The 22,128-nt window shown below is 43.6% G+C and overlaps 1 protein-coding gene across 3 annotated transcripts in view; it reads right to left on the minus strand.

Moving 5' to 3' along the window:
- Window positions 1–7,345: 7,345 nt before the first annotated feature.
- The window catches only part of SEC23B (SEC23 homolog B, COPII coat complex component), a 45,063-nt gene continuing 30,280 nt past the window's right edge, over window positions 7,346–22,128 (minus strand). For all 3 annotated transcript variants that reach the window (XM_004270409.4, XM_004270410.4, XM_033429392.2), the window contains 4 exons: window positions 20,989–21,144; window positions 20,541–20,606; window positions 8,651–13,017; window positions 7,346–7,672 (listed from right to left, as the gene is read on the minus strand). In XM_004270409.4, the coding sequence (XP_004270457.1) occupies window positions 12,928–13,017; window positions 20,541–20,606; window positions 20,989–21,144 (312 nt within the window). In that variant the 3' untranslated portion in view covers window positions 7,346–7,672; window positions 8,651–12,927. The remainder of the gene's footprint in view (window positions 7,673–8,650; window positions 13,018–20,540; window positions 20,607–20,988; window positions 21,145–22,128) is intronic.

Raw genomic sequence — 22,128 nt, forward strand, 5'->3', positions numbered from 1 at the left:
CCCCTGAACCCACGAGTCGACGGCCCGCCCACGTCGGCCACGCCCACCACAGGTTGGTCCCGCCCATCTGAGCCCTCCGTGTGGCCCCGCCCCCGCGAGAGGCCCCGCCCGCTCCATGTCCGGCCCCGCCCACTCTTGGTCATGTCCCCCGTACAGCTAGATGAGCCCCGCCCGGACGCTGGAGTCCCGCAACCCCCTTCCCCGTCCCCACACCCCAGCCCGACTCACTGGTGCCCAGACAGTAGTTTCTGCCCCAGTTTCTTTTCACAAACCCCGGCCTGAGAGACAGTCATCCCTGAATCCCAGCTTTGTCCTGAATACTAATCCTAATCGTGTGCCTCCTTCCATGTTTCCACCCTTCTGCCCCCAGATTCTCCCAAGTTCTTTTTCCCTTGTTTTCCTGCCTCTGTAACTCCTCAGAAACCAGACAGGAGAGTATCTGCTGCCTAAAATAGCCATTTAACTGTTTAGGTATTCATTTGACCTAGCCGCGTCCTGGCAGTGCGCAGATACGTGATTCTGTAATTGTAATTCCTCCTCTAATACTGATACTTGGCCCCTCTCCCAGACTTGTTAGAAGATTTGAATAATATATACTGTGCAAAAGTGTTAGAAATCTGCAAAGGACTGTACAAGTATTACCCTAACAAATTATTATCACTGATAAAAACAAGCCCTTCTCAGTGTGTCTTCTTCTTACAGCCTAATAGTGCTGGTGGGTGTAGAGGGAGGAAGTTGAGGATGTTCCCGAACCAAACTTGGGTCTGCTCTACCCTGCTTTTCCTCCTGGCACCTCAGAAATGGCAGTTGGTTTGTGGCTGTTTTGTGTCTTATTGTTCATAACTGCCCCTGTGACTGTGCATGGGTCCAGTTATCTGCAGTCTCTTATAGTTTCTTTGTATCGGTTGCTGTAGGAAATGTTTGTCCAGATGCAAGCGTTCAGGTAGAGGGTCCCAGGTCCCCACGCTTCTGTCCTGAAACAGGTCATAAATGTGAGAGGTGCCCTATCTGTACTGGGAGGGAGGGAGCAGCCTTATCTCCAAAGACAAAAGCACACCAAGAAGAATCTGAACCAACAGGCCTTGCTAAATTTCCCCCAGTTTACTCTGCCTACCTCATATTCTTTAACCTATCGTGTTCCTCCATGACTACTCATGCTTCGTCAAACCTAACAACAAAAATTACACAGGTCTGTTTCTTTGGGTCTTCATCTCCTTATGAAGGCTCTCACGTCATGTAAAACTTAAATAAATTTGTATGCTTTTCTCTTGTTCATCTGTCTTTGTCACTTTAATTTTCAGACCCAGCCAGGGACCTCAAGAGAGTGAGAAAACCTTTTTCCTCTCCTACAAGAAAAAGCTTCAAATGGAGAACAAGGAAGAGTCATTTGGCCAGAAAAGACTATACTAATATACTTGAGTGTTAAATACTGCACACTAAATTGCCAAAGATAGCATCACCAGTAATGAGATAAACAAACATCATATACTTCTGATATTGCACCAGGAAAGACACCATATCACTTTTGTGGTATTTCTGCCAAAAATGTAGACTCTGAATCCAATCATGAAGAAACATCAGGCAAGCCTAAATTAAGGAACACTCTACAAAATAACTAGAAGGATCCTTCAAAAATGTCAAGAAAAAGAAAGTCTGAAGAACTGTTCCAAATTAAAGGGGACTTTTAAAGAGACAGGAAAACTAAATGTGATGCATGAACTGAGTTTTATCCTAGCCAGAAAAAAATAAAAAGAAAGAAGTGCATATTGGGACAATTGGTAAATATTTTTGTTTAAATTTGCATCAAATCAACATATCTCAAAACATTTTGATCTCAAGACCCCTTTACATTCTTAAAAATTATTGAACACCCCAAATAGCTTATATCTTAAGATTTTTACTTGTACTAGAAATTACAACCTAGAAAAATTGTTAAATATTGACTTATGATAATTTTTTAAATGACAATAATAAATCCATTATATACTGACATTAGAGCAATGAGATCATGACTTACCATGAAGCCTCTGAAAACCCCATTGTACACTCTTGAAAGAATAGGAATGAAAAAGTCAAATATTGTCTATATATTATTATAAAAATAGGTGGAAATCTCAGCTCCTCTAAGGAGGATCTCAGAGAACGCTTTGAGAACTGCTGGATTTGATAATGGCATTGAACCAATATTAATTTCCTGATTTTTATGTAAGAGAACATCCTTGTTTTTAGGAAATACACACATGTACTTAGGGGTAAAGGGACGACATATCTGCAACTTTCAGATCTGGTGAAGAATGATATATACAGAGAAAATAGAGTGATAAAGCAAAGTAAAATGTTGACCACTTGGGCTATAAGTGAAGGTAACTTATTTCAAAAATAAAACGTTTTAAAAATATACCAGAACACCAGGATTCTTTTTACATATTTGTTGAGCTCGAAAAGGTCAGTATCAGGAGGCAGAAGCATCCAGCAGCCCCTCTTGCGATGCCTCCTTCCCTCTGCACGCTCTCCTTTGCCCTCTAAATCGCCACTCTCCTCATGTTTTTGAATTCCACCTTGTGCTATTGACTCGCACATTTTCATTTCCATTCCCAACACATCCTCTGTGCTTGTACTTCCAAATGCCTTCTTGACCTCTCCACTTCCATGAACCAAATTAACAGACTGAAAATGGGATTCAGGCTTTTCACCCCTGCCGTATAAAAAAGAGTTTGGTCTTTGTTCTGTGTTTCTGGCATGGAGCTTCTAAGATCCTTGGAATTTCCCAAGGGATAGGAGTTCCTAATGAAACATTTCAGGGTGGGAGCTGGTCACCAGAAAGACCAATCATGTGGCTAGAGGGTGGGACTTTGAGGAGGGGCGGTGGGATGCGGCTGGAGATTGAGTTTAGTCACACAGCAGATGAGTCCATCAGTTGTGCATGTGAGATGGAACCCCAATAAAAGCTGTGGACACTGAACCTTAGCAGAGCGTCCTTTCTGGTGAACACATGGATGAGGAACCTGCACCCTGGTTCCACCGAGAGAGCAGTGAAGCTCTCTGTTGGGGACCTTCACAGACCTTGCCTGATGTGTTCCTTCGTTTGGCTAGTCCTGATTTGTATCCTTTATAATAAAACTGTAAGTATAAGGCTTTCTTGAGTTCAGTGAGTCATTGCAGTAAGTTATCTAACCTGTAGGAGTCATAAAAAAACTCCCAAATTTGTAGCCAGTTGGTCAGAAGTAAAGGTGGCTTGGCGACCCCCAAGGTGCGCCTGGCAACTGAACTGAGAGCTGCCCTTTTGGGGACGTGCCCTTAGACTTGCAGGGTCTGTGCTAAGTCTGGGTGGTTAGTGCCAGGACTGAATTGCAATCCCCCCAAGCCCCCCACACTCCACCAGCTGGGCCACCCTGATTCAAATCAATGGCTCCACTGTTTCCTCCAGCCATAAGTGACTCATGATTGCTCTTTCCCTCTCCCTGAGTAACTAGTCCATCAACAAACCTCCTGACTCCCCCAAACGAACCCCACGCGCCCTCTTCTCTCCAGCCCCAGTGCCATCCTGCTCCATGGCCCGTCATCTCTCACCTGCATCTACTACAGCTGTTCAGTGGTCTCCTTACTGCCACTTCTGTCTTCACCCAATCCATTCTCCATAAGACGTAAAAGTGGTTGCTAGAATATAAAGTCTTCACGTTCCAGACTCTGATCTTCTTTAAATTGCTCAGGTAATCCACTTGCTGCTACCTCGGGACCTCAGCATCTGCTGGTCCTCCCCCTCGAATGCTCTTCCCCCATTCTTTGTCCATCTCGCTCCCCTCCTTCCTTTCATTTTCAGCTTAAACGCCTTCTCATCGGAGAGAACTTCTCTGACCACACAAAGTTAAGAGTCCTGGTTCCCCATTATTCTCCATCGCTATCCTATGGTTTTTCCCTCATAATCTTCTGGCGACTTTTTTTTTTTTTCCTGGCAACTTCCAATCACTCCAGTGCCCGATAATTTGCTCTATTAGTGTCTCGTGCTTACCATTCTATCCTAAGCCTCTAGCACACTGCCTGAAGCTCAGATAACATTGCTGAATGAATACAGGTGTGAACTTGATTTTTTGACTAACAGGGGGTCATAGATTTACAGTATGGCTGTGGCTGTACTGGGCATCCTATCCAGACACAATGTTCAGAAGTACAGGAGACTATCGCCTCCTAGTGCTTCCTCTGAGGCTGGGACACCCTGCCCAGAAGCCCCTCGAGTTTCACTAGCCAGAGTGAGATCACATGACCATGCTTAACCCAGTCACTAGCAAGGGAGATGGGACCTACTCCTCCTGACTGGTTCAGATAAGAGGTTCTCACCTGGGGCATAGAGCCCCCCAGGGGTTACTGGAAATGTGTGTGGGGAGGGGTGTCTGAAGCTGTCACAAGCTGTGAAGATTGTTACAGGCATTTAGTGCCCAAGGAACTTGAAATGCTAAAGCACTTGCAACACCTGGGGCAGCCCACAAAATGGACTGTCACATCCACGGAGGCTGCAGCGCCCCCTGGAGAAACACTGACTTGGACCAATCAGGACCTGGGCCAGTCCCCCTGAAGCACCTGACGGGGGTGAGCTCAGGGTCTGTTATAAAAGAGGAGTGGGATCAGTGGGTGCTGGGAAGGCAATCGGCACGGTCGACCAAGAGGTTGTTTCAGCTCGAGGCCATGCTGAACGAGTGATGTTGAAGAGGCATCTTCCTAAATCTTTTCAGGAATCTCCCAAATTCTTGAAAGTGAGATTGCTGGACCAAAGGATGTGCCATTTTCCACGCTGATACAACTGCTAACCTGCTGTGCTGAAGAAGCAAGTTACTACCCATGGAAGCCCTGTTTTCAGACAGGCCAGTTGTGACGAGGTAACTCCCTGGGGAGCCACAAGGAAGAAAGCAAAGCGGCTGGAGGACGACAGAAGCAGACTGCATTTATCACCAGAAAGAAGGCCTTTCACGCCTCATTTCCAGGAGTAGCTAAGACATTCTATTCCTAAGAATCATCATGCGTGCACAAACACTTTCTCATTTGACAGTCACAACCCTATTAGTAGACAGGCTAGATATTATACCTCTTCTTCAAAAGAAACCAAAGCTCAGAAAACACAGGAGATTTTTCTATCATGAAAAGTTAGGTACCATTTTTAAAAAGAAATGAATAGGGAGATGTGATTTGCTTAGAGTTACATCAACTGTAGCAGAGACCCAAAGTCATAATGGCTTAAACTACGTAGAAGTTGATTCTCTCTCTCTAAAGCCCTGGGCTCTGTGGTACTCCACAGGGCCGGAAAACCCAATTCCTCTTCTCTTGTTGCTCCACTATCTCTCAGGAGTCCTTTTCATCTGAATGGTCCCCGATGGCTCCTCCAGCTGGACGGATGTCAGGAAGGGGGCGCACGCCCCGGAGATACATACATCTTAAAAAAAAGAAAAAGAAAACCCACTCCCTCTAAATACTACCAGACCTCAGAATTTCGGGAAACTTATTTCCAATCCTACAAACTCTCCTTCAATGGGTGATTCCCAACTTCTGAACAGACCGTGTTCCAACTGCACCTGAAAGATAGACGTTTGGAATTTTGAAAACCTTCTCCCAGAAGAACACTTTAAATTATATTTTGGTTGTTAGATTAGTCCACAAAGGCCTATTTAAGCCAAGATTCAGCAGAACTACGGGAATTGTTGAAGCCACACACACACACACTCAGCTCCCAGAATTCCTACAGCCAGGCATCCACCCCCGGGTAGAGAAACCTTCTCTGGGGAAAGTGACCTACAGAGGCAGGTATCTTAGTGCCTCCCGATGAAAGTCTGGCTTGCTGCCTGGAGTGGACATTTGTCCTGGTATCTACTTGCCCAGCATGCTGTGATCATCCTTCCTATATCTAGGAGATGCCCCACTTTGAGGGTCAACACATCCCTGATGCGGAAGCCAGAAACGCACTTTCCCAGTCTCCCTGGCAGCCGGGGGCCAGGCATGAAACTGAGATTCCAAGGAGAGTGATGAGAAGCAGGCTGCTCTGGGAAGCCATTCAGAAATTCCCTTCCCCCACCGTATGCTGCTTCTTGCACGTCTGATGCCCATCACAGGTGTCCACCAGGGTGCCCACCCCACTGGCACTGACCCATTCTTGACCTCTGATGTCCAGTGAGGAGCCTCTGCTGCTGACATCTGAAGCTGCTACTTGCCATCTTGGAGCCTCTGTCACTTAGGTTGACTGCCCCCAAAGCACTGCTCAGGCCACCCACAAGGTAGAACTGACACCAAGGAGAAATCAAGGCAAAGGTTTGAAGGTGACAGTACTATAGCAGGAACCCAGAAGTGTCCCATTCCTGTCCTACCAGGAATCCCTAGTCCTCACAGGGTACCAAATAGCTGCGCACAAGAAACACTACCCAAATGGGCAACGAATGCTAGTTTCTTACTAACTGAGGCAGGACTCAGTGATCCACAGGAAAGGATCCGATACACAGGGAAGTGACTCTCACAGGAGTGGAAGACAAACTCTGGCTTGGGAAGAAGCTGATCAGACTTTGACGCTGTGGCTGCAAAGTGATGTTACTACAGAAATAACGGGGACAAAACGTGTGCAGTGAGAAAGGCAACAAGGCAGACAGTCCCCAGGCAGGCTCAGTGAGTGGCTACATTCCGGTTCCTGCTGCCAGGCCCTCCGAAGACCTCAGCATACTGTTTGAATTCTGAGCTGTCTATACTGGTTTTTTGTTTTTTTTGGCCACGCTGCATAGCTTGTGGGATCTTAGTTCCCCGACCTGGGATTGCACCCACACCCACAGCAGCAAAAGCACCGAGTCCTAACCATTGGACCACCAGGTAATTCCCCGTCCACACACATTTTTAATAAACATCTCTTTCTGATTTAATCGCACTTATGTGGGTTTGTTACTTGCAACCAAACGAGCCCAGCGGAGAGAACACTGCAGCACTCAAGGGCAGGAACCCCACTGTCCTCACTTTGTATCCCCTATCTCTAGACTACTGGTAGCCACCATTGGGGTTTAATCCACTCCTGCTGAAAGAATGAGGGTATCTGTACAGCTCCTAAAGAACAGATCGAGTCTATTTAATCCAGGAGTTATAATATAATTCACAACATACTTACCAAGCACCCACTAGTGCCCAAAGGGCTGCTCTAAGTCCCAAACTGAACACGGAGATTTGCTTAAAGGGACCACAAAAGCTATGTCTGACAGCAACATGAAAGGAATATAAAGTTACATGAACTAATTTCAGAAAATCAAGCTTATGGAAGCTCAATACGACATTTCACTTCAATCTTTTACTCCTGTGAGTATAGAAGGACACCTCCTGAATATGCAAATTTACTTTTCTTCAAGGAAATATTTATTGCATATTATTAGGGATTCTATTTTACAACAAAATTAAATGTATACACTTTTCACAAAGAGAAAGTGGAAATCACAGTATCTCTCAAATTTATATGCTGAACCAAAGTCCTGTTTTCAGAATTCAGCCGTCCATCATGATTTTGGTCCAGGGCCACCAGTCCATGATTTCAAATAGTTGACGATCCTGGCAGTAATTGGAACAAAATTGTCTCTATATGTGACAACCGTTTCCACATAAAACCCTTTCGGGGGTTCAGACAGTTCATTTGTTGAGACATCCTTTTGTTCTACTTCACCACCTTAAAAAAAAAAAAAAGTAACAGCTGCATCACTAACTTTCATTTTATCTTACTTTATTTTTTAATTGAAGTATAGTTGATCACTAACTTTTAACTTAGGCAGCAGTCATTAGAATTATTAGTAAAGTCTTTGAAATAAAATAAACTAAGGTAAGAATTACCCCCACCCCCATCAGGTTCCTGACACTGTTTTCTTTCTGTAAAAAAGAAAATGTAAATAACTTTTTTAAATGACCACTACAGAGATAAATGTTTTAAAATGCTTAATACTGACATGTGCACTTTCAGGCCATTGGTGATCTTCATCACCAAATGTAATCTTCAGCAGTTTTTACATAAAAAGCTTTACTGAGATAATACTTATTATACAATTAACTCATTTAAAATGTAAATTCAGTTTTTAGTATCTTCAGATCTGTGCAACCAGCACCAAAATAAAGTGTAGAATATTTTCATCCACAAAAGGAAACCCCTTATTTTGTAGCAGTCGCTCCCCCACCAGCTCCTCACCTTCAGCCCCAGGCAGTCCCTACTCTAGACGAAGCCACAGATTTCCAGAACATTTTTGAAAGCTGCGGGATTTCCTTTTCCTCCCAGCAACTGGGAAGATTTCAGTAGTCCTTCGCTGGTGTAAGTCAGCGAAATCGTTTGGTCGCCAAAGGCGACCATGCGACCAAAGCAGGGCTGAAGTTACAGAAGCATCGCCTCTTTAAACCACCATCCAGGGTCTTTGAAATTCCACCTGGAATCTCACGGATTCTTCAAATTCTGAGGATACGGGCGGCCTCGCTCAATAAACCAGCAAGGTTCGGGGAAGAGGCTCTAAAAGGTCGTTGCTGGCAGATTCCACGATAACGCGCGGCTCTAAGCACCGCTCCCGGCCTCTTCGCGCGGCACAGCGAAGCCACTTCTGCGACCCCCCGGACACGCCCCACGCAAGGCCGCGCGTCCCCCGGAGGTCCCGCCCGAGAGCCGTACCTGGAGGCTTGCTCTTTCTCTGATTATACAAAAACAAGGAGCCCAGCAGGGTCCAGGCGCCCAGTCCGTACAGCATAGACATGCGCCGGTACCAAGACAGGGCCTTTTCCGGACGCATGACGCCGCCGGGAATACCTCACTCCTCGGAGTCCCAGGGCGGAGGCGGGCCTTCCGGTGGGCGCGTCACCGCCGCCGCCTCCAATGGGGAGCCGCTCCGGGCTGGCCGCTTCCTGCGCCGGCCCCGATGCATCCTGGAGCGTGTAGTCCGGACGTCGCGCTGGGCAACGCACTCGGGTCTGGCGCCCGGGGTCCGGAGACGATCTTGCCTCCCACGTGACGGGCCCCAATGACACTCTCAGGCAAACCTCCCACTTGCAAAGTCCTGCCTTACATAGGCTTTAGGTGGCCCTTGTTAAACTTAATTCCTTCCCTCCTCCAGCTCTCAGGTTTGCGAGGATACCCCGTCTACGACCCGCAACTCATCTTCCCCATCTTCCTGCCTGGAGCCCTGTCTGGTGCGCGTGGGTCCCTCCACGTCTGAATTAGCCCCTCCACTAGGCTGTGGGTCCCATTCTTCTCTGCCTTTCAGGGCCCTGGCCCAGCAACTACACTCTGTCCACCTCCATCTCACGCCCTTTTCATTCTGTTGTTCTTTACTCCATCATACAAACGAGCCCGCGCCTCAAAAACAAAAAGTCTCCACTCGATCCACCATAAGCTTTTCTCTTATCCGTACATTTCCTCGAAGCATAATCTACCCCCACTCAAGAAACCAAACAACTTGAGAGCAAAAGGGATGTGTTGGGCACAGAGTGGATACTCAGTAAACTTCCATAGCCAGTAACTACTTTGCAGCCATAATCAGACGATTTCCAGCGCATACGACTCCACCTGCTCCTTTCATAGCTTCGAAAACATAATTTTCTTCAGAATCTATTTATCCTTCAGGGCTCTTCCCATTTCTCCCACCCTCTAAAAATTGGTGTTTTGCCACACACAAAAATTAACGCTAAATGGATGATAGGCTTAAATATAAAAGCTAAAACTACAAACTGAGAAGCAAAGATCTAACACAACGATTGGAAATCAACTACATCCAATATAAAATAAAAATTTTTTAAAAAGGCGATCTTTGCCATCTTGGGATAGGCAAAGATTTCTTAGAATACAAAAAGCATAAACCACAAACAAGTATTGGTAAATTGGACTTTTTCAAAATTAAATCTTTTGCTCTTCGAAAGGCAGTTAAGAAAATGAAACAAGCCACAAGATAAAATATTCAAAGTAGGTAGATCTGACAAAGGACTTGTATCAGAATTTATAAGGATATCTTACAATTCAATTATAAAAAGACAACCGAACTGAAAAACAGGCAACAATCACTTAACTAAAGATATACAAATGGCCAATAAGTACAGGGGCATTGTTAGTCATCACAGCAATGCAAATTAAAACCACGAGACACCTATTAGAATGACTAAAAATTATGTTGAGAATACCAAGGGTTGTACGGACTTGGAGCAATCAGACCTCTTACTGGTGGGAACATAAAATATCACAACCTCTTTGTGATACTGGCAGTTTCTTAAAAATTGAAGTACCCCTACTGTATGAATCAGACGTTCGGTTCCTATTCACCCAAAGGAAATGAAAACATTATGTCCACACAAACGTATGTATGTGGGTGTTCACAGAGCTTTATTCATAAGAGCCCCCAAATGGAAACAACCCAAATGTCTATCAACTAGTGGATGAATAAAGGAAATGTGAGTCTATCACTCCATAATAAAAGGAACTACTGTACTGATCCACGCAATTGCATGGATAAATCTCAGATGGGTAATGCTAAGTGAAAGAAACCAGGCACAAAAGAAACCAGACATAAAATTCTGGAAGCAAATTCATCTATAGTGGGAGAAAGCTGACAAGTAGTTGCCTCCGACCAGGGTGTGCAGAAACGGAAGGACTAAAAGGGGCCTGAAGAAACTTTGGGGGCAGTGGAAATGTTGTGTCTTGATGGTGATGTGATGGTGGTGCTTTCGTGGGTGTGCATATCTGAAACTCATTGAACCGTACACTTTAAATGGGTGCAGTTTATCGTATATAAATTATACCCCAATAAGGTCGTTAAAAACAAAACAGGAAAATCAGTATTCTGTTCCAAGCTTGCTTCTCTTCTCATACTGAGCAACTTTACTCATGTTATTTACTTTATACGTTTATGACTCTCAAATATACGCCACATTCTCCTGAAAGATAAATACATACTAATTACTGCCAACCTACAGGGCATTTTCAGTTCTACCCCACAAGCTCCTGAAACTCAAACAGTGGCCAGGATTGAATTTATCCCTACCCCTACTGCGCCCCAGCCCCCAAAAGGAAAGAAACCTTTCCTGACTCACCCTCTCACCTAACACCTCATCTGTCACCTGTGTCTAAAAGCTGCCTCTATTGAGGCCTCGGCTGGATTCCAGCCTCCTTCCATCCGGGCTGCCACTCTCCTAATTGATCATTTCAGGAGTTTCCTTGCTTTCAAGATGGAGTTTATAGTTACTAGGCACACTGGCTCAGTGTCTCCCTCTCGAGATGGCTGCTCTCCAAAGAACACTAACACCCACCTCCACGTTCTTTGGAAATAGCCACTAGCACCCACAGGTGGGACCTGCATGGCTCAGGGTGCCCCTCGGCACCTTCACTCATTGTCACTGGAGAGACACCAGAGCCAGCTGGGTCTATCACATTCCTCCTGTCAATTGGAAACAGGCCCAAGGAGGAAGTTTCAACCCTAAACTGGATACACAGGCTTATGTACTCTTCTATATGATCTACCTCAATTCAAAATTATATCCCAAATATAAGAAAAATATTCTATGGAAAAGGTACAGTAAATAAAAGCCTTAGGCATTTAAAATGTAATTGTTAAACATTTTAAGATAGGAAACCCACCCAGAATTTTGAGCAGAGGTTAAGATGGAAGTAAGTAAAAATTCAAAAGATAGAGCATTGGAATCAATCCAGATGGTCCGACAGCCAATTAATAGGAGTTCCCAGTTTTACTTTTCTACATAGCACTCATTAGCTTCTTAAAAAATTATATAATTTACTTCTAATTTTTTAATGTTGGTCTTCCCTACCCAGAATATAAGCTCTGTGAGAATAGGAATTGTTTTATTGGTTACATTCCCAGGCCCTAGAAGACTACTCCAAACATAGCAAATACTGAATAATTATTTGCTGAATGATTGAAAAAATGCCTCCAAAGTTTTGAGATAAAATTATTTTGGGCCTAGAGTTTATACTCAGTAAAGCTGTCAGGTATGAAGGCAGAACAGGCTCTGTGAATTATCTCTTGTATGCTCTTTTTAGGAACAGTCACTTAAGGCAGCAAAATGACTTATGAGATAAAAGGAAAACTGCAACTAACCTAGGAGTCCAAACAAAAGAAATTCCTGGATGACAGCTGTCCTAGCAATTGGCCCATGTTAAAAGGGGATATAACCTCTAAACAAGGATGAACTCCACTGAGTAGAATAAGCTGTAATTTTTTTAAATTGAGGTAACATTGGTTTATAACATTATATGTTTCATGTGTACATTATAATTCAACTTCTGTAGGCACTACAGTGTGCTCACCACCATCCAGCACCATACAGTTGACCCCCTTCACCCATTTCACCCTCCCCCACCCCTTCCCCTCTGGTGACCAGCAATCTGTTCTCTGTAGCTCAGGTGAGGTAGGAACAGTGCCACTCCAGACCACTCTGCCTCAATAAAGTTTCACATATTTCTTACTTTTCTTTGTCTGTTAATGTTAACAATATCCTTGACAGTAAATGAAGATTAAGTTCAGGAATTACCTCTTGGGGAATTTACTTAAAACACACAGAGACCTCAGAAATCAAATTTGTATTAGCATTATTTTAACCAGTGCTTCTTCATCCAGATTTATTTCCTTTCTGATCATTATGATTTTCATGTAAGCAAGCTGCCAAAATACATTAGTTCTGATTTTATACAGACTCTAAAAGTTAGAATACAAAAAGCATATAAACATCTACCGGTACCAAAACGTTTATGACCTTATAATTTTATGGTGTAAAGAAAAGGGCACAGATAAGGAATACAAGCAAATTAAAATCTAAAGAGTTACATAACACTTCTTTTGATTATTTATTAAAATGCAGCAGAAAAGTAAAAGGAACGTTAAGCCTTTACAAACAACTGTGAGCACAGTGTGACCGTGTTTTCTTCCATTTCCTTCTCATGTCCTCAGCTCAGCAGGCACTGGAGACAGCCAGTTTCTTCAAATGGTCCATGAACACCTGCAGGCTAACGTCATCAGTCAGGATGGGCGCTCCTGTTTCCTGAAGTTTAATGAAAAAGGTTTTCTGGCAGGTTTCTTAGAAGCTGGTTGGAATTCATGCGTTATTAAGGACCCTTCCCCTCACAAAATTAGCAAGTGCTGTCTGTCTGCCAAGAGCACTCCTGCCACCCAGCCCCGTCCTCTGCCTAGCTAATCTTTTCAACTAAAGCATAATTTCCTCACAAAACCCTTCCCTGATCCACTCATATCAGGTCATTCCTGCCACTACAGACAGTTTTGAGCATATGCCCTTGTACTTTACCCCACTGTGTAGTTCTGATGACTCATCCAGGGTCTGGCTCCCAGCAGGCATGAACTCCTGGGGGCCCACACGCCCCACCTCTCATCTTCCCCACCACCCTGCTGCAACCAGCTTGATGCTCTTAAATGATCTGCTTACAACAGAAGCTTGGTAACAGCGTATTCACAATGTGTGAATCAGTATCCACTAAACAGATGGATCTCTGCACTATCAAGAAATGCTTATGATTCAATTAACGTTAAGGGAAAAAGTATTGAATAGAAACCTTGATTTCTAACAAGATTCCAATTTGTTAAAAAAATATATACATATGCACACACACAGATATACATGATATATACCTTTTATATTAACTAGAAAGAAGCCAGAAGTACTTAACTCTAGCTAGTAGCATTCTATGTAATTTAAACTTTCTTTCTAAAATTTTTTTTTACATATACTAGTCTTCTAAAAATGAAACGGTACTACTGTTATAATCAAAAAAGTATAAGCATGATTAAAGTTTTATAAAAGGATTTCTCTGGGAAGAAAGAGTAGATGTACTTTTCCTCATTCCTTCAACTAAGTACAACTAAAACCCCTGGATGTTTTATATAAAACAAACATAAGAAGACTTTGAAAGGTGGTGAAAAGACAGCATATTAACTAGAGACCCTGGGATGCAGGGAACCACACAGTGGCCAGTTCCCAGGGCTTCCTTTTTGCCTCACGCATGCGCGCCAGACTTGGAGCTGAAAAAGCTGGCAACAGTTATTGAGCACGGACAAAAACTAAACAAAAAGAGCCCACTTTCTCTAGCAAAAGACCAGGGCAGCCTAGCAAGACAGAAAAGGCTGAGCGGATCGTGTAGACTTGCACCCCTCACATGGCAGTACTGAGGGACCCAACAATCCCACCAGGGTGGTATCAGAAAAGGCCAAGTATGGAGCCAGGGATTTCATCCCTGCTGAACAGTAAGAAGTCTCCCTGCACCCATGGTGTCCGCAGAGACCACACAGGGAGCCTGGACTTCCACCCCACACCTGGTAGTAATAAGATGTCCATGCCCCAACTTCTGGGGTGGTATCAGAGAAGGCATAGTGCAGAGAAAGCACTTTCACCGTCACCCACCAGTGACAAGGCCACCTCCACAGGAGAATCAATGGGAACCAGGTGGGGAGCTGGAACTCCCGTCCCCACACACAGTAACAAGAAGTCGCCCTCCACCTCACGTGTCAACAGAGGCCAGTGGAAAACCTGAACCCCTGTCTCACCTGGCAGAAATGAAACAATGTACCACCCCCTTCCCTGCCAGAGCAGTGTGACAAAAAGACAGCCAAAACAGGTTGAAATCAATTCAGAGTCTCATAACAAATATGAAAATGTCCACGTCTCAATCAAAAATCACTTGTTATGGGGCTTCCCTGGTGACTCAGTGGTTAAGAATCCGCCTGCCAACGCAGGGGACATAGGTTCATCCCTGGTCCAGGAAGAGCCCACATGCCACGGAGCAGCTAAGCCCACGTGCCACAACTACGGAGCCTGTGCTCTAGAGCCCATGAGCCACAACTACTGAGCCTGCGCTCTAGAGCCTGTGAGCCACAACTACTGAAGCCCGTGCACCTAGAGCCCGTGCTCCGCAACAAGAGAAGCCTCCGCGAGGAGAAGCCAACGCACCGCAACGAAGAGTACTGCCCGCTCGCCGCAACTAGAGAAAGCCCGCGTACAGCAACGAAGACCCAACGCAGCCAAAAATAAATAAATAAAATACATTTATATTTTTAAAAAATCAATTGTTATACCAAGAGTCAAGATCTCAAAATGAATGAGAAAAAAGACAGTCAACAGGTGTTAACACTGAGTTGACGACGGTGTTAGAATTACCTGACAAAGACTAAAGCAGCCATGACAAAAATGCTTCAAGAAGCAATTAGGAACACACTTGAAACAAATGAAAACATAAAGCATCAGAAAAGAAATATAAGACAAAGAAAATCCAAATGAACATTTTATAACTAAAAAATACAGTAACATATAAAAAGTTTGAATGCAACAGCAGAAAGGGAACAGAGAAAAGAGTCAATAAACTGGAAGATAAAAATAATAGAAAGTACCCAACTGAGCTGTGGAACTACAAATGAACTAACATTTGCGTCACTGAGGTCCCAAAGAGAAAGGCAGGCAAGGCAGGCTGAAAAAGTATTGTAGAAAGTAATGACTGAAAACTATCCAAGTTTGGCAAAAGGCATAAATATACAGAATCAAGAAGTTGGGCAAATTCCAAATAGGATAAATTCAGAGAAATTCACACAAAAACGTATGGTATTTCAACATTTGAAACTAACAAAGAAAACATTTTGAAAGGGTCCAGAGAAAGATTACATTTTATCAATATTTTTCAACTGCCTAAGAAAAAGGACTGTCAACAGAATCTTATATCCAGAGAAAATATTGTTCAGGATTGAAGAGGAAATCAAGAGATTCTCAAATGAAGGAAAACTAAGAGTCTATCACCAGAAGACTTACCCTGAAAAGAACTGCTAAAGGAAGATTTCTAAACAGAAAGGAAAAGATAAAAGAAGAAACTCTGGAGTATTAAGAAGCAATAAAGGACACAGTAAGCAAAACTACAGATAAAAATAAGAGGTTTTCCATCTTCTCTTAGATTTATAGATTATGGCTGAAGAAAAACTGTAACACTGTCTGGTGCACACAAAGGAAACATTTAACACAATTATATCATAAATGGGAGAGGGTAAAGGGACATGAAGTGAGACTGGGGTAGGTTTTCTATACTGCATTTGAACTGGTAAAAAAGATAACACCAGTAGACCATGATAAGCTAGGTACACATAATGTAATGTAATGCTCTAATATCTAGAGCAACCAAGAATAACCACTAAAAAATGCTACAAAAAGAGATATACTAAAAAACCACTGTGAACAAGTTAAAATGGAATTATAAGGAATGTTCAAGTAACCCACAGGAAGGAAGGAAAAAGAAAACAGAGAAATGAAAAGCACAGAAAACAAAAAAATAAAATGGCAGACTTAATAAGCCCTAACATATCAGTAACTACATTAAATATAAATGGTCCAAATAAGCAAATTTATTATGAGTTTAGCAGAGTAGATTAAAAAAATATATAATGATAGAAGCAGGTTGAAAGTTAAAGGATGGAAAGAGGTATATCATGCAAACATTAATTTTTTTGCATAAATAAAAAGAATAAAAGAAAGATAAGTGTGGGCTTTATAAAGGCCAGATAAAGTAGACAGTAGTGCAAACAAAATTACCAGAGATAGTGGGGACATCATATAATGATAAAAGGGTCAATCCACCAAAAAGAAAGGGCAATCCTAAGTGTGTATGCAACAAACAACAGAGCTGAAAAATATGTGAACAAAAACCTGACAGAACGCAAAAGAGAAACAAACTCACCATTAAGAGTTGGAACCTTCAACATCCTCTCTCAAAAACGGATAGAACTATACAGATAATCAGCAGGGATATGTAAGAACTCAACACCACCATCGACTAACAGGACTTAATTGACATTTATAGGACAATTTATCCAACAATAGCAGAATGCCTATTCAAGTGACCATGGAACATATGCCAAGACAGACCATATCCTGGGCCATAAAACAAACTTCAACAAATTTTTAAAAATTGAAATAATACAAAGTATATCCTCTAACCACAATGTAATCAAAACAGAAATCAATTAACTGAAGACAACAAGAAAATCTGTGGAAACTAAGCAATATTTCTAAATAATCCAAGAGTCAAAGAAGAACCCTCAAGAGAAATTTTAAAAGAATATATCAAATTGAATGAAAATGAAAATACAACATAATCAAAACCTGTGGGACACAGCAAAAGCAGTACTGCAAAGGGAATTAAGAGCACTAAATGCATACACTGAAGAGAAGTCTCACATCAATAATCTGAACTCCTATCTCAAGAACCTAGAAAATGAAGGAAATAAACCTAAAGCAAGCAGAAGGAAGAAAATAAGGATTAGAGCAGATATAAATGACATTGAAAATAGACAACAGAACAACAAAAGGAAACAAGTATTCAGATTGGAAAGGAAGAAATGAACTGTCCCTACTTGCAGAAGACATGACTGTCTATTTTTTTGTAAAAAATCCCAAGGAATCTACCAAAAAACTCCCAAAAGTAATAAGTGACTCAGGAAGGTCACAGGATATTAGACAAGTATACAAAAATAACTTTATTTCTATATATAGATGGTTGCTGACTTATGACTTTTTGACTTTATGATGGTATAAAAGCAGTACTCATTCAGTAGAAACCATACACATTTTGAATTGTGGTCTTTTCCTAGGCTACCAACATGCAGTATGATCCTCCCCCGTGATACTGGGGTGGCTCCCAGCCACACTGATCATATGGGTCAACAACCAAGACACTCACAACCATTCTGTTTTTCACTTTCAGTACAGCATTCAATAAGTTACATGAGATATTCAACACTTCATTATAAAATACGGTTAGGTGTATTAAATGCATTTTCAAGTTATGATGGATTTATTGGGATGCAATCACATCACAAGCTGAAGAAGATCTGTACTAGCAATGAACAACTGGACACTGAAATTAAAAGTACAGTACCATTCACAATCACTCAAAAAAAAAAAGAAAGTGAAAATACACAACACCGATGAAAGAAATAAAAATAGATTTAATAAATGTTCAGGGAATTCCCTGGTGGTCCACTGGTTAGGACTTGGCGCTCTCACTGCCGAGGGCCCAGGTTCAATCCCTTGTCGGGGAACTAAGATCCCACAAGCTGTGCGGCATGGCCAAAAAAAAAAAAAAAAAAGTTTATAAGAAACCTGCACAAGGGCTTCCCTGGTAGCACAGTGGTTCAGAATCCGCCTGCCAATGCAGGGGACACGGGTTCAAGCCCTGGTCCGGGAAGAGCCCACATGCTGCAGAGCAACTAAGCCCATGCGCCACAACTACTGAGCCTGTGCTCTAGAGCCTGTGAGCCACAACTACTGGGTCCGCGCGTCTAGAGCCCATGCTCCGCAACAAGAGAAGCCACCGCAATGAGAAGCCCGCGCACCGCAACGAAAAGTAGCCCCCGCTCGTCACAACTAGAGAAAGCCCGCACACAGCAACAAAGACCCAACACAGCCAAAAAAAAAAAAGAAACTGTAAACAACCCAGCTGTCCTTCAATGGGTGAATGATTAAATAAAATGCAGTATGTCTATACCACAGAATACTACTCGGCAAATAAAAAGGAACAAATTACCTATAAATTTGACACTTAAATGAATCTCTAGATAAGTATGCTGAGGGAAAAAAGCCAATCCCAAAAGTTTACGTACCATGTGGTTTCATATATGTAACCGTTTTTTTTTAAGTAAATTTATTTATTTATTTTTGGCTGTGTTGGGTCTTCGTTTCTGTGCGAGGGCTTTCTCCAGTTGCGGTGAGCAGGGGCCGCTCTTCATTGCGGTGCGCAGGCCTCTCACTGTCGTGGCCTCTCCCATTGCGGAGCACAGGCTCCAGACGCGCAGGCTCAGTAGTTGTGGCTCACGGGCTTAGTTGCTCCGCGGCATGTGGGAATCTCCCCAGACCAGGGCTCAACCCCGCGTCCCCTGCATTGGCAGGCAGATTCCCAACCACTGTGCCACCAGGGAAGCCCTATGTAACCGTTTTTTAAAAATTGAAGTATAGCTGATTTACAATGTTGTGTTAACTTCTGGTGTACAGCAAAGTGATTCAGCTATACATACATACATATATTCTTTTTCATATTCTTTTCCATTATGGATTATTACAAGATATTGAATACAGTTCCCTGTGTATATAACACATGTTAACTTTTTAATGACAAAATTATAGAAATAGAAAACAGGAGATCAGGAGAGAAGTGAGCATAACTATAAAAGGGCAACATGAGAGATCCTTGTGCTGGTGGAAATGCATATCTTAATGTCCTGGTTATGATACTGTATTACAGTTTTGCAAGATGTTACCACGGGGGGGCGGGGGGACTGGGCAAAGAGCAAAGGGGATCTCTCTGTATTGTTTCATACAACTGCATATAAATTTACAATTACCTCCCAAAAACTATTACAAGAAAACAGAATGAAAGAAAAGACTCATTTGAAGGAGACATAAATGCTAGGAATAATTAGATAAAGAAGGAAATTGGGGGATTCCCTGGTGGCGCAGTGGTTGAGGGTCCGCCTGCTGATGCAGGGGACACAGGTTCGTGCCCCGGTCCGGGAAGATCCCACATACCGCGAAGCGGCTGGGCCCGTGAGCCATGGCCGCTGAGCCTGCGCGTCCGGAGCCTGTGCTCCACAACGGGAGAGGCCACAACAGTGAGAGGCACACGTACCGCAAAAAAAAAAAAAAAAAAAAAAGGAAGGAAATTGGAGCCTAAAAAGTGAAGAGGAGGCAGAAGGAATGGTGAGCATGAGTCCATGTGTTTGCCTTGCACTCCCGGGGGAGACAGAAGTGTGGGGACTCTGGGCAATGCCACTGTGTCTCCGAGGGAAGCACGTGGAGGCCACAGTTCAGTGTTCTGTCCTCTGGCCTGAACCTGTCAGACTCTGCTGTGTACTGCAGAAGGGGATCCACACAGGGCATGTCCCCACCCCCAGCCTACACAGAAGTCCCTAATCCCCCTTATCCAGGGTGGGCAGCTTCCAAGACCCCAGTGGCTGCCTCAAACCACAGGTAGAACAGAACCCTGCACGTACTAAGGTTTTCCTGTACAGGTGCTAATTAATATTGGCATATACAGTGTGGAAACACTGGACAAAGATAACGCACTCCCCAGGTAGGAGGGAGCGGGAAGGTGTGAGATTTCACCAGGCTACTCAGAATGGTGTGTAATTCAAAACTAACGCATTATTTCTGGAATTTTTTGACCACAGCCGACCTCAGATAACTGAAACCTTGTAAAGCAAAAATATGGATAATGAGGATTACTGTATTATTCAAAGTTTTCTTCCCAGCAAAATACCCAAGTTACTCTGTCTCTGGGCCAAAAGGGATTCAATTCAATAAATGTGTAGATTTATTTATTTATCTTTTCTTTTTCTTTTGGCCTCACCTTGCAGCTTGCAGGATCTTAGTTCCCCAACCAGGGATCGAACCCAGGCCCCGGCAGTGAAAGCCCCAAGTCCTAACCACTGGACCACCAAGGAATTCCCCAATTTGTAGAATTTAAAAACAAGTTTTTAAAAAAGCAGCCTGGCCTCCTCCTCAAATACCTGACAATTACTCACCTGTCCCCAAGCATACAGGTTATTGTGTGTCTGAGATGGATTCACTTTGGACAAAAGGAAGCGAGCCTTTAAAAAAAAAAACGAGAGAGAGATTTAGATTTAAAGATTAAAAGTGGCATTAATATTAGTGTAATAGAAAAAAAGTTTTTACATTTTTTTTGTTAAATTAGAAACTTTTTACCACATAGGAACCCATTTCTTTAGTTTAAGCCCAAAGCTTCTCCATTTATTAGGGTTCCTGAAACATGAAGTGTATTTCATTCTGGCAATCCTCTACCTTACACCAACATATTCTGACCACTCATTTAAAAAGAAGTCATATTTGGAAGCTGACCTGTATGTCAGTTTATGTCACCATATAAGATACGAACCAGGCAGTTTGGATTTATAGCCATGAGAATGCATAATAAAGCCAACAGAGCATCAGGGCCGGGCTGGGCTCGCTCACCTGGCTGCCTCCGTGCTCCGTGTTGATGTACCGCGGCATGGGGAAGCGCGTGTGCAGGATCTCCTGAGCATCGTCCAGGGGTGCCTGCAGAAGGTGCTTGAAGTTTTCGTACTCAGGCATGTCCTGGTAGCCCGCTTTCTGCCACTGGGCTATGGTCTACACCAAAACAAAGAAATCAAAACTACCGTGGAGGTGCTGTGATGACAACCTTCTCTGACGCCCCTGACATTCTAACGTCCCACCCAGAACTTGTTTCCAGTGACGAAGTCTTCTGTCGAGAGAGATGAGTGTCCGAGGGGAGCCATGTGGAGCTGTCCAGGAGCATGAGTAAGCCGAGCACTGCGTCCACGACACTGCCACCTACACAGTCCCGCCAGAAATGTCAGTGCCCACCACACCTCCCCTCCCCTTTCTAACTGTACTGACAAACACCCCGGATCGGGTGCCCCAAGGAGCCCTGGGCTCCCCTGCTTTCCACCTCCCCCGCTATCACTCGGTCTAGCCCTCACGTCCTCACCACCCCTGGTAGGGAACGGGGTTTGCCGGCTTCCTATACAGACTCCACTGTCCTTTCTTTTTCCTGGTGGTACAATTCTCACGCCCTCCTCCGGTGCTTGGCAGTCCCACAGGCGGGTGGGACCGACTCCACCCCAACCCCTGCTCCCCTGGGCCCCAAGCCTCTTGGTGGTGGAGATAAACTATAAGAATCAAAGCATGTATGTTAATTAGGCAACAAGCAGAAGGCAATACACCAAAGTGTGGAAAGGAAAGACTGTCTCCCCAACTAAACATGGTGTCTCAATCCTTCTTTCATTCCCGTCAGCAACTGTGTTAGGAAACACACCTTAATCACGCCGGAAATGAAGAAATACTCACTGACTGATTAATATATCTTTATAACTAAACGGAAGTGCTTTCACATGTTACTTGGGGGATACTAAAAAAGAAAGCAATGGAGAAAGAAAATGGAGTAAGAAGACGTAAGAAGTGAGGAATGTGTTCTGGAAACAGAACTGCTGTCAGGAGACCAGCCTGCTTTCACCTCCGCCGCGGCGCCAGCGCCGTTTCCCAGGTCTTAATTTCTGACTAGCTGGCGGCGTGGAGGGAATGCCCATCGGCTTGCTTGGGACCAAGAGTTCA

The sequence above is a fragment of the Orcinus orca genome, chromosome 16, assembly GCF_937001465.1.
Source record: "Orcinus orca chromosome 16, mOrcOrc1.1, whole genome shotgun sequence".
In the NCBI taxonomy this organism is placed as follows: Eukaryota; Metazoa; Chordata; class Mammalia; order Artiodactyla; family Delphinidae; genus Orcinus; species Orcinus orca.